Raw genomic sequence first — 17,609 nt, 5'->3', positions numbered from 1 at the left:
TATTGAAAGGTCTACAACTCAACAACAATAAGAGCTAAAATTGTGAAAATTAAACTTGACCTTCATTTAGTCACAGGTAACAACATTTCTAAATTTGAAAAGATTTCGTCAAAGCGTTTTCAAGTTAATGAACGGACACTGTTTGGCAGCCGCCCGCCAGCTGAACATCCCCAAATCAATAACCGATTTTTCCCATGGAAATCCGGTTAAAAATCAATAACCGATTTTTCCTTCAGAAATCCGGTTAAAAATAATTTGGTGACCACCACAGATGATAACAAGTAGGTTCTATTTGATTCAGCAAATCCTGTCGTCTTTGGGATATTGTGATGTATAAGCAGTTTGATGTGTGTCACAACTAGAGCAGGAACTTATTAAGACCTCTATATAACCTTACCTATCTTATGTTTTTGTGGTGTTCCTATTTCTCAATATTTACTATTCTGTGTAGTTTTTGTGCACTGTTGTCTCTTATTTTTTACTTTTGGCCATGGTTTGTCTGTCCGTATTTCTTGGACCCCCCCCCCTTTTTTTGTATCTTCCTTCTTTTATAAATTTGGCTAAGTCAATAATTAAACTGTATTTTGAATTAAATTAAGAAAAACGAAAAAACAGGTTTCTTATTTATTTAATTCTCCAAAAGAATCAAATATCTTACACATTATGACAACCAATCAACAACTTGTACATTAAAATCTCCTATTTACACAATATAACATGTATGTACAATATATACATAGGATAACAAATAGGTGTTTACACATCAATAAATAACATTCCACACTGATTATCACATGATCAACACTGATTATCACATGACCAATGTAGATTATCACATGATCAACAACAAATATCATTCGATTCCTTAAACCTGAGATGACATGGTCAAACTCAATTACTGACTTACAATACACACAGAGAACAACTAATTTTAGGTGTAAATCTTAAAATCAGATTAAAATGTGTTACTAAACTTATGATGATGTTAATAATGATGTTGGGGAAATATTTTTTTGGGAAAAAAATTATTTGATTTTTCTTTTTCACAAAATTATGAATTACATGAAAAATAATTTATGATTTTCATCAAATACTTAAATCTTTGATATTCCATTATTCTGCCATGCAAAGATGCAAATATCAATAACATATTACAAACTGCAGTTTGAATCCAAAAAAAAGAATTCATGCCTTATCTATCAAACATGCTAAATCTTATACACTAAGTCCACACTCAAAAACATTGATTCAAATAGAAATTAACCTTATTTAATTACAGTGTTCTTGATAACAAGGTCTTTCCAATCTGCATATGAAATAAACCAGCACTTGAACTTGATGTAACAAATTTTCATTATAACAATAAAGGTTAATTTGAAGTGGTTTATTGATGTTTAAGCTTAGTTGACTCATCACTAAACGTTAATATTGAAGAAATGAATACAAACTGCAAATCAAAAAAAGTACTAAGGCAATGGTAACATAAAAGGGTTAAATTTTTTTAGATAAGGTCAGCTTGTAATGAAATTTATTATTATTAAATAAGCCTTCCATTCAGGCAAAAATATGGAGACAACAAATACACTCTAAGTAAAATAACAAAAAATGGAGAATGTGTCCATGGGATGAGGATGATGACCCCACTTTGGTGGGGTCATAAAAATTTAATGAAAAATTTAATTCATAGTTCCCTGTTGTCTTAACTGTACTGAGGGTTTACTTTTGTCCTTGGTTTTCTACATCATTAACAGAGAGACTTTTTGGAATGAAATTTTCATATAATAACATCTGTTAACTACTAATAAGAGCACAAAACCAACCAACAAAATCATAGTTATTTGGAAAGACTTTAAATTCATTCAATACTGTCAATTCTTCAATCTTTTCACTATTTACTGACATTGATTTACCAATCACAACCAGATAATGTACTAACGTAATGTTTATATTCTGATATGTTTCTTATATATCAGTTTTTACCTCTTACAACATAACCAATCATGTGCTCAACAATTTTTTGTCAACTGTTTGGGTTAATTAAAATTTTGTCAAGAGCTATTCAAACTTCAGACTAAAAAAAGCCTGAATGACTCATCTAAATCTGTATCCAATGTCAACAATGGCCCCTCTTAATTATTAAACATAATAAATCTTCATCACTTCAGCATCAATTGATTGAATGGAGCATATATGTGGTATCATTGCTGTAATGTATGTCACCTGATTGGTAAAAATAATAAATACTATAGAGGATCTCCCTATCGTCATTGTCTTACGAAAAGAAAAAATAAATATTGATTGATTGTTGGTGTTTAGCACCACTTTCAGCACTCTTGGTTATATAGTGGTGGACAGTTTTTATTGACAGAGGAATCCAGGGTGCCCAGAGAGAACCATATACCTTCAACAGGATAACTGGCAATCCTAGTCCATTAAGATTAGAGTTGGGCACATCTGCAAGAGCACTCAGCTCCCAAATCTCCCAAGAAATTTAAAAATTGACCAATCAGAATCAATAATTGCAGCTGGTGGGCATGTTTTGAATTCAAATTCAATTGAATAACATAATTTAATATAAAAAACCTTAAATATATACCGGTATATTATTCCACTTGAGCAATTTTATGTGTCATTACAGAATATGTTTAAAATAGCTCTTGCCCAAGTAAAAGAGAATTGGCCACATAGAAAAATGGTTTACATATAAATGGTTTCTGTTGTAAAAGTTAACACTTTATAACTGTTTTGTCTACAGACCTTTCAATGTCTGAACTTGTGACAGCATCTTACATCCTGTAGTATCTTGGAATACTTAATTTAAATGTTAAAACAAACCTACCTAGACTTTTAATCACTGTGATTTCATTTTTGTTTTACAATATTGAACATTTAAAGGCAGTTTAATAACTTCGCTTAAGATAATTTTTTGATTGACATTACTGGGCAGTATCAGGAAACTTCCAATTGATCACAAGTTCATTTGTATAAAGAATTACTGTACATTCAGAAATTATTGCGATGTTTTATTTATTGCAAAAAAGTGACAGTATCAGGTTCGAAATAATAAAAACATGCATTCATAATTTCAGTAGTGATTTTTCATCACAATTTTTTTTGCAATTGCATTAATTAAATCATGCATTTTTACAACTAATCAGTGATTCGCAATAATTAATGGCAGCATTAATTTCTGAATTACATTACATTGTAGAAAACTGGAAATATCACAGAAATTAAATACAAGCACTAAGTTAAATAAATTAAAAAACAATAACAACTGTCAGAAATAAAACTTTTCATAAAATAGTATTGATAGAACAACAGAAGAAAATTATTTCTTTTAAAGAATATAAATATTTAGTAAACATCTTACTTGATGTGTAAAATACATACTTATTACAGGCAAAAAACTAAAATTTTACCAACTTTTTAAGCCCAAAACATTTTGATATCTATTGTTAACACAATGTAGTATGTTGTCTTGGGTCAATAAATAACATCACCTCAAATAAAATTGAATTACCACATGAATGTAAAGGTATATGGATCTTTTGAATATCAAACATAATTTCTGATTATAACTATAGTATATTTCTTAGCTTTTAAGTTGGGCAAACAGCATCATGATTTTCACTAGATAAGCAATTCCAGCCAACAAGAATGTGTCCATAGTACACAGATGCCCATCTCGCACTATCATTTTCTATGTTCAGTGGACCGTGAAATTGGGGTCAAAACTCTTAATTTGGCATTAAAATCAGAAAGATCATATCATAGGGACTAAGTTTCAAGTTGATTGGACTTCAAGTTCATCAAAAACTACCTTGACCAAAAGTTTTAACCTGAAGCGGGACGGACAGACAGACGAACGGACAATTGAACGGCAAACAGACCGAAAAACATAATGCCCCTAGGTAGGGCATAAAAATGCCCATATGAGAGACTGATAAAAAAAAATCATCCAATGATTATTCTTTTTACAAAAATGCTCTCTGCATAATATGATTGGATATTTTTATACTGCAAATTATTATTTACAATTTTTACTGACTATTGTAAAATATATAATGTATTTCAGGTTGAATAATGTTGCAAGATATAAAATTATTGTCAGATTTTAAAATTCCAACAAATAAAGGTACTTACAAAAAATAAATTATTTTATCCACAACTAAATTATAATCCTACAGATTGTGGCAGTCAAACTTCATAAACATGGAGGACATTTCAGACAATAAATAATAAAATGAGCAAGAGATTACAAAAGGTTGAGCAAATGAAATGAAATTTCACACAGAAATATAATTGTACTGATTGCTGAGAGTTCAGCTCTACTATATGAGACAACAGTTACATGCCCATGGTAAGAAGATATAATTTGTACTATCTTGTGTATACACCTTTATTGGTGGTAGTGAGACATACACGGAAATAGATTCAATTATTTGATCTGCAATTTATATCAAATTCGAATGTAAATGATGTGTAGTAATTAACTAAATCAGATTTTCTTTTTTGAGAAATATTTTGAGGGACTAATGTTTTTGAGACTGAAGATTTGGGACAGTTTTTTTTTACCAACATATGTAATACAGAAATGAGGTCTTCCTCCTTTTAAGAAAACAATTTACTTAAAAAAAAAACATATTGTAATGTGACTTAAACCTATTACATCACTAGGAGTATTTAGAAAATAAATATCAAATTTAAGGTGTTACATGATTCTAAAATGGTTTTGCCAGAGTGCCATTTATATTGCTGGATTAATATTCATAACTGTACTGCATATTTCATTAATTAGTGAGAGGATTTATACTCTAACTTTCTGCGGAATAATTAGATTCCTCAGTAATTTGGTAGATTATCTCCCTGTGATATTATCTCCCTTTATGCATCTCCATCAGGTTCTTCTATTTGTACCTGTAAACAAGAGAATTTCTTTTTTAATAATCATGGATTGACTGACAGTTAAATGCTGTTTACACAAAAATTGTTAAAATATAGATTCTACCAATTTTTTTTTATTGATAACGATATTTATCACAGCTACCTTGTTTTATTTGAAGAGGTATATAAAATCTTTGACCTTCAATAACTGACAAATAAGGTCTCAAAGTGTGGTTACATCACATTTCACTCATTTGGGGATTAAATACTGGTAAATATAAAAACAATTGATAATAAATAAGTCTATAGTTGATTTATGATAGTGTTATAAATCCATTGTTAATGTTAATTTTGAACATATTTATCATTTTAAATCATACATCTTTGATATTGATTCCTTAAAAAAAAATATTCAGTGATCATGAGAAATCCTGTAACTGCCTAAGCCATAACGGTATCTTAATAGCCAGTATTCCAGAGTGGATTGTATTCTGTTGCCAAACTATGAACTATAGTTGTTAACTTCTATGTCATTTGGTCTTTGGTGGAGAGCGAGTTGTCTCACTGGCAATCATACCACATCTTATTTTTATTAGAAAGCTTGGTATACGAGCAGTAACTGTTACAATTAGAAGTGAGAAAGAGAAAACAGAGCATAATGCCAGATGCATTAAAAGTTGATTTCTGACAAAATTTTCAGCATTGTTCCTATTTAATTTTTTTTGTGTGTTTGACAAATAAAAACTGGAAAATGACAATATTTAAATTCAGGCTTTCCTAAATTAATTCTATGAGTAAACAAATACAAAAAGAAAAAACGTAAATTTCAATAGTAACAATGCTAAAAAAAATTGTCAGAAATCAACTTTTTATGATTAAAACAGTGTTTAAATTGAACACATTGAAAATATATCATTGATATTGGATAAATAATCAATGAGTGATGGATTTCTCTTAGAAGAAATTTATAGGTCCCACTGAATAAACTAAACAGATAACAATAGCTATTGTATTTATTCAATGGGACAATAGAACTGACAAAAATTTAAATAACTTGACCAAGAGGAGATGACTCTGTGGAAATGTTTCATTTGGTTCACAATGATTGAGATGCAGTCCATCTTATTCCTTACCTTAACAAATGGATGGTCTATTAATTGAGATGCAGTCCACCTTATTCCTTATCTTGACAAATGGATGGTCTATTAATTGAGATGCAGTCCACTTTATTCCTTATCTTGACAAATGGATGGTCTATTAATTGAGATGCAGTCCACCTTATTCCTTATCTTGACAAATGGATGGTCTATTAATTGAGCAGCAGTCCATCTTATTTCTTACCTTGACAAATGGATGGTCTATTAATTGAGCAGCAGTCCATCTTATTTCTTACCTTGACAAATGGATGGTCTATTAATTGAGCAGCAGTCCATCTTATTCCTTACCTTGACAAATGGATGGTCTATTAATTGAGCAGCAGTCCATCTTATTTCAGGGTCTGGTTCTAGACAATGTGATACAAAATCCTTGCCATCGTTACTTAATGTCTCTGGAATACTAGGTATACTACCCATTCCAACTTTAAACATGATTTGATAGTTGTTCTCTAACTCATGCCATGGTCTCTACAAGTAAACAAACTTTATTAATAATTTTATTTTAATTATTTAACATTAAATCCCCTAATATTTTCATATCATTAAAACTAAAATGTTTATAGCAATAAAATATTTTTACAAAATTCTGTGGACTTGTTTTCTAGAAAAAGCAATTTAAAGTATAAAATGCAAAATTTTCGACCCTTTTTACATACATTCTTTACATTTAAACAGTTTAACCAGTTCTAAATGCCAACAAAATTTCATTGAAATCTGAAAGATTGCCAAATTAGTATTTTTAATATAATTTATAATCCTATTCTATATTTAGGTTATATATACTTAGCTATTGACATAATCAGAAAATCTATCACGTTATCAATGAAGATTCTGCTCCATTATCTCCTTTGCTGACAAATTTTTGGAAACATATTTGTGTTGAAATACAACTGAGACCAGGGTTATACAGAAAGAATACTGCAATGGTAATTTTCTTACAATTTCCTTTACACAATTACTTAGAATTTGAAATTGCAAAAATTAGTATCATCAAAAAGAAACAAATTTACAAAAAAACACATTTTGTTGTGGCTAATAAAACCCCAAAATTAAATAAATGTATAGCACATCAATTTTGGAGGAAAAATGAACCAAGAAATGTAGTTTGATAGTAAATTTGGGCAGTGTACTATAGAGGCTAGACTTCACATGAAATAGAAAGGAGAAGTCTGACATCCTGTTGCAAGGCATGTTAAAAATCTATCTGAGATAACTAATTTTACCTATTCTGTCTCTGTAAAACATGAGGGAAATGTTTGTCATATAAAAGACAGCTCTCCCATTGATCTATAGGAGTTATCTTACCTTTCCTGTTGCCATTTCTATGATGACACACCCTAAGCTCCAGATGTCTGCTGCACGACCATGACCTCCTGATCCACTTTTAGTGATAACTTCAGGGGCCATGTAGGCTAAAAAAAAAGCAAACTTGGATATGACTCTTTGTTTCATTATAACAGATCTAGAACATATTTAAAATCATTATTCTTTGTTGGGTACTATTTTGCCCATTACAAAATTCTTAAAAATTTGATGATGAATAACCTTTGTAAGTAGATTGATTCCTTGTTGGTTGCTTGTGTTAAAAGTAGATCCACACTTAATAAATCAGTTATGCTTGAAGCAAACTGTTGAGGTATACCTGAGTTTATGTGTGACAGGTAAAAATTGATTAATTTCCCATAACTCTGTAAATACAAAAGTAAAAATTTTACAGAATAAACTGTCCCTCATACATGTACCACCATTCTTTCATAATTTGGTACATAGCAAATGAAATACTTAAATAATATGTTCATAATCTAGATCAATTCATTGATGTAGAACAATGCAGGATCTCACATGTTCTTGTCCTAAGTATACAAGGCATAACTGCATCTGTACAGGAAGCAAATACATCAAAGCTATTCATAAAGCAAAGGTTACACGGCAGTTTCTTTATTCTCTGTATAAACAATATAAAACTTCCCTGGTGTGTCACATGACTATCTTACCTGTAGTTCCTACAATATTATTGAACTCTCCTGGCATCGTCTGTTGGCTCTTCAGCTTGGCTGAACAACCAAAATCTCCTAATTTAAGACATCCCTCAGAAGTCAGAAATACATTTGCTCCCTTGATGTCTCTATGTACTATATTAAACTCATGAAGGTGACCAATAGCTTTGAGGATTTCCTTGGCATATAGTGCCATGAGATGTTCAGGAAGTCCCATTTTAGTTGCTTCTTCTAATGTTCCTCTATCACAATATTCCATAAAAATCAACATTTCATCCTGACAAAGAAAGACCAAATTAATTGTCTCTCTATTTCAAAAAATTATGATATTTGCAAACAGATACAAGAACATAAAAGGAACTGAATACTTATAATATACTGTTTGCTATGAACAGTTGAAACTTGGTGCAATATACATGTATCAAGAAGCCATACAGTTCAGTTGCTGAGAAATTACAACACAACTTTGTTATTGATAGATGGACAGAGAGACAAAAGTTATACCATTACTTTACAGTGGGGGTATATTTATAAAATACATATCTATGAGATGAACAATGACAAGATTTATATTCTCTTAATTTGTTATTTCCATTGTAAATTTTGAAAATTAACTTGAGAATGTATAATTCCACACATGTACATTTTTTCTCTATGTGCTTTCTTTTTCAACTGAACCTTTATCAATATTTACAATGGATGTACATTTCAATCCCATATTCCTAATCTTTTTATCAAATTTCTGTTTCTTAGTAATATTAAAAATAGGTCACTATAACCTAAATCACTCACCCTGTGTACTTCAACACCATAGTACTTGATTAAGTTAGGATGTTGTATTCCCTCAAACATTATAATCTCATCAGCTATTTCCTTCAGAGCTTGATGGTCATTAGCTTGGAATTTCATCTACAATAAAATAGACTGATTAACTTATGCCCCCCTTGCTAGATAATACAAAATATTGAGTAATAAAATTAAGATTTTTATCAGAGTCATCAATTTTCAAAAGATTTTAAGATACTGCATATTCAGTTATTTTTGTGCTGTTTTTATTATTGTGAAAATTGCAATGGAATAGGTTTCGCCAAAAAAACCAACCTTGCATTTTGATAGCATTATTTGCTTGGAGCATATCCTTAAATCGTAATAATTATTCTCACATTTTTGTTTATTGTTCTACAATCACAACAAGTGAAACTGTGAGCTACTGCTCACTGATGATACCCCCGCTGCAACTGGATAATTTTAATCGTGTAAAAATATGTAAGTGTTCGGTAAACAGGGAGTTGTTGAGTGATGAATCTGAAAACGCATCACAGGGTATAGCTGTCTCATATAAACCCTGAAACTAAATTTCAGAAATCCTTGTAATGTAGTTCCTGAGAAAAATGTGACGAAAATTTTCAACTTGGATGTCATGTGTAAAATGATGTAAGTGTTCGGTAAACAGGAAGTTGTTGAGTGATGAATCTGAAAGCACATCACACAGTATAGCTGACTCATATAAACCCTGAAACCAAATTTCAGAAATTCTTGTAATGTAGTTCCTTAGAAAGATGCGACGAAAAATATTCATGGGACAGACGGACTGACTGACGGATGGACTGACGGATGGACGGAGGGACAGACAGAGGTAAAAGAGTATACCCCTACTTTTTTAAAGCGGGGGTATAATAATAATTATCAATGTGTGCAAAAATTTAAGAATTTACAGTACTTCTTCCTTTCTTATTTAAATTAAGATTGATATATTTCCCTTCTATTAAAAAAGAATCACAGTTTTCTAACCTATTATGCCTATCACATGAAAGAGCAGATTTGAATTAGCTTTTTATCAGACAACAACCTGACAATACATGTTTTTGATTGTACAAATTTAAGGTCACAATATATTCTTCAATGATTGAAAAGCAACACAACTAACTGACAGGCTCTAAATCATATCAATTCTAGAGAAATTGATCAAATAAATTCAGGATGAAAACTATATCTGAAACAAATATAAAAGTTTCAACAGAGATGACAGATAAAAACTTGATGAGACAGCCATGAATTCTTAAAATATTCCCCACTTTGGACAGACACATAAATAAGAGGTGGCGTTAAACCAGTTTTAAACGAACTAAAAAATTCCAATTATGGTAATAGTAATAAAAAAAAATTGTGTCTAAGCTATAAAATAACAAATTAACACTATACCTCTTTCATGGCCATCAAATCACCTGTATCCATGTTGACAGCTGAATATACCTTTCCAAACTGACCTTCACCTATAATTACAGAAAAACATAAAACATATGTAAAATCTCTATTAGATACCACAAAATATCTTCTAGTTTACCCCAAACCATTAAGAAAATAGCAAATCCCAAATTGAGAATACACTAGATAAATTAGTTTTCTGAAATTAATTCTGATTACTGAAATATTTGTCATCATTATCCATACTCTAAGGATGTACTTAGGTGAAGTTAAGAATTTTTGTCAAATGTTCGGACTCCTTGGTTTTTTCCTACGATACAGGGTAAAATATTTTGCCCCAGAACACCCATTTTTCTTTTCATATAAGACTTCAAAAGCTCATAAAAGGTCATTTACCAAAATTCAAGCAGATTCTAGATTTCCTTTATTTCGATTTGAGACCCAAATAATACCAATGCAAATACAAGGTAAAAGTCAGAGTCAACCTTTTCCCGCCATTTAAAAAAAATTATATATCTCAGAAAGTAGCTCCATAACCTATAATATTTTCAGCTTATTTTGTTCCTTGACTAATGCTCTTCTGACTTATAATATCAAGTTTAAATTCTAGATTTTTTTAATTTCACCTAAGTACATCCTTAAGCTATGAATACTATACTATACTATTTGTATAAAAAATATCTAAATGTAATTAAAGGCCAACAATTCCTTAAAGGAGTCAAATTTAGTTTTAGCAAAATTGTTGTAAAGGACAGATTAATAGAAATCCATATGAAAATATATTTTTCATAAACAAAAACCAACTAAATCTATAGGAAGTATTCAGTACAACAGAAACCAATCCAATTAATACCACAAATTTAACTAAAACCGTTCAAGCATTTCAATAGCAAGTGTTTAAGCATTAAAATTTATAAGATTTTAAAAGATATATGATGATCAATGAAATTTACAGTTCATTTGTTTAGTTTTATTAAAATTCGGGCTCTGTTTTGAAGGCACTTGTGACTTGATATAATTTCTGCCTTCAAGGCTCTCATTTCATTTCAAGATCAAAATGTTTCATACAATATTCTGGCACTTCAGAATCATGTATAAACAAAATCTTATTATTTCGTAATAACTTTTGTAAATTAAATTAACACTTTATACATTTTGTAAGTGCTTTTCAGGATTTACCTTCATCAGGAACGCTCTAACATTGTAAATGGTTCTTTTATATACAGTGTCAATAAATATTCTTACACATAAAACCATCCATACCTATTTTTAAACCTCTTTGCCATCTAAAAGTAACCCTTCGTACATTGATACGGTAGTCAGTCTCTGACTTTTTACTGACTTCCCTTCCAATGACTCTTTGTTCCTGTAATTTCTTGGTTCTATCCTCCTCCAGTTTTTCTATTTTCTTTGTAGCTTTCTCAGACAATGGTATTATTTCATGGCTAAAATCACACGATCCACCTGCAAAAGAAGGATTAGTTTTCATTTAAAATCTTGATTATTTATATATCATAACCCAGAATATGGTAGTACTTGAGTGAGGTGATTAAAACAGAAATGTAACATCAAATATCAGTTAAGTCTATCTCTATTATTTCTCTAGGACTACTAGCTGTCATGGTCAAGATATGATTCACTGATCATAAATTAAGGAAAATTAATATAAATATGTTTTAATTTTCCTTTTGTTTTTTTAAAATGTCTTTTTTAGATAATAAAAAAAAACATTTTCACAGTAGGCAAAAAAGTGATTTTTTTTTCTTTGTGAGGTATTCTGTTGTTCAGAAATGGCTTTGAATTGTCCAATTATAAAATATTTACGAATATAAATTGATAAAGATCAATATGAAAATATATTCAAAGTATTATTAGATAGATACTAGATCAAGCACATGCACTATATGTAAACAAAAACACTCACCACTTCCATAAATAATATCTCACCAACATCAAATATTTTTTTAACATAATGTACAATTATTCACATAATAAGAATGTCATATTTCAATAAACATGCCTGATCATACAAAAAAAAAAATACCAAACAATTCAAACTTTTTCATCAATATAAAACTTATGTAAAAATAAAGGTAAAAGTAAAGTAAAATATATTTAGGTTAAAAATATAGGTGATTAAAAAATCTTTACTTAAGTAAAGCACGAACATATATATTGACGGGACTTGACACTACCTGATTGTAGTCGATTTTATCGTCGTGCCATAGTTAATAAAGATACGATACAGAAACGGACATGTGTTAAAAACGGACTCGCTATTATCCTAATAATTTCTGATATTATCAATAAAATGTCATTCAAACTAGTTTTATAGTGATGCTAGTGTATCAAACTTGTATTCTGTCACTTCAAATATGTTAAAATCGCAAGCATTTCATCACAGAATTGTGCAGAATTCAAACAAGGTAATAAAAAAATGGCGGCCATTGCCACGATGATTTTTAAATTCCCAAACTATTATAAAACACTTCACATCAAACAAATCAAACTTATTTTGGTAATTTTATATGACAAAATATATCTACTAAATGATAAAACTTGTATTTATTTACAATTAGAGTTATGTGGTTTATTTGTTGAGCAGTTCTGATAGTTTTTCAGTCAGACGCTACCAAAATCCGTAAATCTCGGGAAGTCTCGGGGAGTCCGAGATTTTATCAATTTTATACTGAAAAGCGTATCAGATTCATTTCCAGTTATATATACTGTTCCCAGAGTAAAGTAAAACATAAAACTTTTTAATCGATCATTGAAGTTTCAAATCAATGCTGAATATTCAATGTAATAATGTGATCACATAATTGATTATTTAATTCCATAAAAAAACATATTTCTGTTCTATATGAAATGAAAATTGCCAATGTTCTATATTACTGTGGATTCATTATTATTTGTGGTTTACCAATTTGTGGATTTTGGCACGGTGAACCACAAATTTATGTGTTCATAGAATTGAAACTTTTCTATAGGCTTGTATGCAGACTTTAATAAATCCATGGAATCAATAGCCATGAAAATACAGTTCTTCTCAATCCACAATAAATAAGTGAATCAACAGTAGTAAAAACAGTACAAAATACTTCACAATATTTCCTGGAAATGAGGATAAGACTGGACAAAATCATTACAAATATAAGATGAAAGGGTATTATAGAAATCTGATCTTTTCTGGAATTGCTAATTCAACTCAATCAAATTTGTCCCTTTTTCCATTGAAATGTTAATGTGTGAGTATACTTTTAAAAATACAGTTTAAGCAATATAGATTTGCTGTATGACAAAATTACTGAATCATGCAAAACCTTTCCTGAATAAACAAAATGAAATTAAAATGATACATTGTGCATTACAGGACATAACGTGTTTACTTAAATTTAAGGGGAATAAGCAGGATCTGGAATATATAAATACTGAATTACTACTTCCTTCATTGCTGTATAAAATATCTTAAATTAATTCTGTATAAATTTTTTTATTAGTAAAATTAATGGATATTTACATAAGCTGATCTATAGTCAAGAAACCTCACAGTTATATCATCCTACATGACATAACCCAAACATGTGGACATAAGAGTACTAAATAAGTGTGTATTAAAACTAACATTGACACCAAATTTGTCTTGGACATAGAAATGGGCTTTACAGTATGTATAACATTGAATTGTAATTTTTCCAAAACTTCTGCTTCTCATATCATTGGAAAAATCAATACTATACAAAGCTGTTGTCTAACCGTGAACACTTTTTAGAAATATATAAAGTGGAAAATCACAAAAGTCACACCCACTTTGGAAGTTAAAACTAAAAACTTTACCCAATTTGTAAAAGTGCAATTATCTGCCATTTGGTCCCTAATAACAAAGAAAATGTAAGAGATACGGTAAATCTAATGCCATTTATTTCAAATAGTTGTATTTAAGAAAGATATGCTAATGGCCATGTTTATACCTTTTAACAACTAGTTATCCTAATTTAAGGTTACTTATATCCCTTGATATTTAAATCAGAAGTACATCTTTTTTCCCAAACTGGTTTTTCACAAGCATATCAAAAGGGTGTTGACTTATACCAGCTTAAAAACTTCCTTCAAGCATCTTGCCTTGGTAAGTCCATTCAAATATGATTGGTAATATAACTCAGGGTGGGAACAGTTCTTACCTAAACTTGCTGAAATGTTCAATAAACATAAAGTCAACATGTGTTTGTTGTAGACAAAGGACAAAGGAATTTGTTTTACAGCATTCACAGTATTAAAACAAAATCTGGCTGTGTGATATAAAATGTTCAGGCTTCCCTCAGTCTATTTAAAGATTTCAATTTTGCCTCAAGTTCAATGAGAAGTTATGTATAATTGGAAGTAATGTATTTCTAGGATTCTGTATTTTATCATATTAATATATAGAAATAAACTAGATTAAAATTGGAAATATCAAATTCCAATATATTTTCCCAAAGCTTACTAAACTAAAATCTTATTATCTCAACAATTATTGACTTTTTATTATTAACATGACCAAGATTAAAATATATCAATAACTGGCACACCTATCACATAAAAGCCATCCCTCAACATATTCAGTTAAAGATAAGCCACAAGCAGAAAAGTGAAGCCTTTTTATCTGAAATAAGTGTGTTGTTTAACAAAGTGTATGATATTAATATTCCCTTGTCTATTAATTTGAAATTATACCATTTCTTACAATCTCCAAAACCAAATAAATTATCTACAATGACAGTTAAAAAAAAAACAAGAGCAACAAAAATGTGCAATCTACCTCTACTGCGACGTCGGTGACTTATATCTAAAATTAGACCACCGTCTTCCCCATCGTAAATACATGTTTCTACTTCTGGCATAGATTCTATAGAGCTGCGCTTGGAACTTCCTGAAAACAAGTCAAAGCTAGCTCAACTATATAATTCTTTCCAAACTGAAATTCCATATATATGTACACACTTTCTATGAAAATGTATCATGAAAGTTTCTGAATATGAAATATATGTTTTTTATTATAGATAAATGCTTTGATTAGAAGCAGGACCCCGTTTAACATATAATTTCTTTGATTAGAAGCAGGACCCAGTTTAACATATAATTTTGTGCATATTTTCTGATAAATCTTACAAGAATTCCAGTTTGTCTGAAGATTTTTAATTTATCAATTATTTAACTATTACATGAACAAACCATACATTTTCCTGTGTAATGTCAAACAGAAATTTAAGGCAATCTTAGAAATGTGAATATAAGCATGCAATAAACTGTGATTACAACAAAGAAAAGTCAAGAGAGTAAAGTCTTGTGATTACATTTAAAAACAGAGATTGCCACAACTTTGTTCATCTTTCTTTGAAATATAAATGTTAGTGTGTATGAATTTTAAGGTATTGACTTATACAAGTTTTCTGTTTTAGAAATAATATCTTATTGGGTGATAATTGTTTGCTGTTAAACATTCAGAAGCCAATGTCTAGTATTTTCAGGACATTGGACATCGTAAAAATATTTGATAAAAACAAGGCAATAAAATAATACTTTTGTATATAAAAAAGGACAAATTATCAATTGTTTTTATATCAAAACTCAACCGACTGTGTACCAAATTTCTTTTTATAATAATAATTAAGCAAAATACAAAATCAATCAAAGAAATTTGAACAGCAAAAACATATACTTTTTTAACAACAGTTTAGGGTCATCAAAATAAATACAATATCACTCAAACTGACTTGTAATGTTTTAGTTATTCTAAACTTTATATCATATTTCATGTGTGTCTTATTCTAAAAGAACCAGGCAAATACGTAAATACTATTCTTGTTACAGTATAAACCATACACATTTTAACCAATTTCCTTCAAATATCTTACTATTATTTAAATTGAACAGACGGACCTCACAAAAAATGCTAAACATGTATGGTTTATGGTTTCAATATCTAATTATAATCCAAGTATTGTTTCTTCTATAATAGAAACAGATTGCCTGATTATTAAAACTGAGTTATTTTGATAAGCCCTTATATCTATGCAACTGCAAGCAACAACACTATATCATGTTTTCTCTTACTTGTGTCAGAGCCTGCAGACAGAGGGGAGGTAACTCCATCAGCTGACTTTGTTGACATCTGTGATGATGAACGTTTGATTGGTGACTCTGTTGTCGGCCAGGATGGGAATCTCATGTAGGACCGCCCACCTCCAAAATCAGAACTGGATGACCTAGATGAATGCATTGATCCTGTAATAGAAATTTTTAAAACATCATCAGACATTTTCATAAATAATATTGTTCTTCTATGCACATTATAGCTTCATTATACCAGTGCTTACAATAAACAATGAATTGTTTGCTCAGAATAATGCCAATGGGTCAGATACTATCTTTGTTAACTATCAATTCTAGGAAAGGGACACCGAAATAATACACCAAACAATTCATAGGATGAATGATAAAAGGACACCTGCAGAAATAGCTTCACCATTTCCCACAGCTTATAAAGAATTCATGAATCAACAGAAAGCAAATTTATTTGTGTGTACCAACAACAAAACAATTACCAGTATCTGTAAATTTGTGTTAAAAATCTACATGTACCTTCTTTTAAATGTTATTAGTTTTCGTCAATAATCTGAAGTTCTATGAAGAAGTAAATACATTTATTGAACAGGGCAAGGATATAGACTTGGCATTACAGCTTTAAAAGTCACTCATAGAAAAGTTTGAAATTTTCATTATGACAGGAAACCATACATCCTGTTGTTGGTTTGATTATTTACTGTAGAAAATGACCTTCTACCAACACAGGACTCCAAAGCTTTACATATCCATTTTGATTGCATGGATGCTTGCTGCATAATTTTGCTTTCTCTTTTTTCCTCAATGTTGGTCGATAAGGACAAATTTGTATCATAAGTTTTAGTTTGCACATCATAATAACATTTCCAGTTTGTATATCAAATAAACAATTGACTTTTGTAAAAGAGTTTTTATGTGTGATTTAAAAATAACAACTAATACTTATTATTAATTAGACTAATCAGTACATTAATACCCGCTCACCCCAATAAATGTAAATGTAATATACACTTTATTATTTACCATGAGTTGGACAAGTTGGTATGTTACAATCAAATGACCCTTACCACGAGTTGGACTAGGTAGTATATACCAATCAGATGACCCTTAACATGATTTGGACTAGGTAGTATATACCAATCAAATGACCCTTACCACGAGTTGGACAAGTAGGTATATAACAATCAGATGTCCTTATCACATGTGATCTAGTTATTACTTACCATGAGTTGGACTAGTTAATATATAACAATCAGATGAC

At 29.9% G+C, this 17,609-nt stretch overlaps 1 protein-coding gene across 7 annotated transcripts in view; it reads right to left on the bottom strand.

The window, feature by feature from the left end:
• Positions 1-611: 611 nt before the first annotated feature.
• LOC127725785 (mitogen-activated protein kinase kinase kinase 4-like) overlaps positions 612-17,609 on the bottom strand; it is a 54,092-nt gene continuing 37,094 nt past the window's right edge. For 5 of the 7 annotated variants that reach the window (XM_052233065.1, XM_052233064.1, XM_052233063.1 and 2 more), the window contains 9 exons: positions 16,340-16,510; positions 15,045-15,155; positions 11,510-11,710; positions 10,244-10,314; positions 8,834-8,950; positions 8,039-8,318; positions 7,350-7,456; positions 6,333-6,512; positions 612-4,920 (listed from right to left, as the gene is read on the bottom strand). In XM_052233065.1, coding sequence (XP_052089025.1) covers positions 4,888-4,920; positions 6,333-6,512; positions 7,350-7,456; positions 8,039-8,318; positions 8,834-8,950; positions 10,244-10,314; positions 11,510-11,710; positions 15,045-15,155; positions 16,340-16,510 — 1,271 coding nt within the window. In that variant the 3' untranslated portion in view covers positions 612-4,887. Of the gene's footprint in view, positions 4,921-6,332; positions 6,513-7,349; positions 7,457-8,038; positions 8,319-8,833; positions 8,951-10,243; positions 10,315-11,509; positions 11,711-11,730; positions 14,437-15,044; positions 15,156-16,339; positions 16,511-17,609 lie in introns of those variants that run through there. The other 2 variants (XM_052233066.1, XM_052233067.1) reach the window with 2 other exon arrangements.

The sequence above is a fragment of the Mytilus californianus genome, unplaced genomic scaffold (genome assembly GCF_021869535.1).
Source record: "Mytilus californianus isolate M0D057914Y unplaced genomic scaffold, xbMytCali1.0.p SCAF_15, whole genome shotgun sequence".
Classification (NCBI taxonomy): Eukaryota; Metazoa; Mollusca; class Bivalvia; order Mytilida; family Mytilidae; genus Mytilus; species Mytilus californianus.
This window is presented reverse-complemented; position numbering and strand designations above follow the sequence as displayed.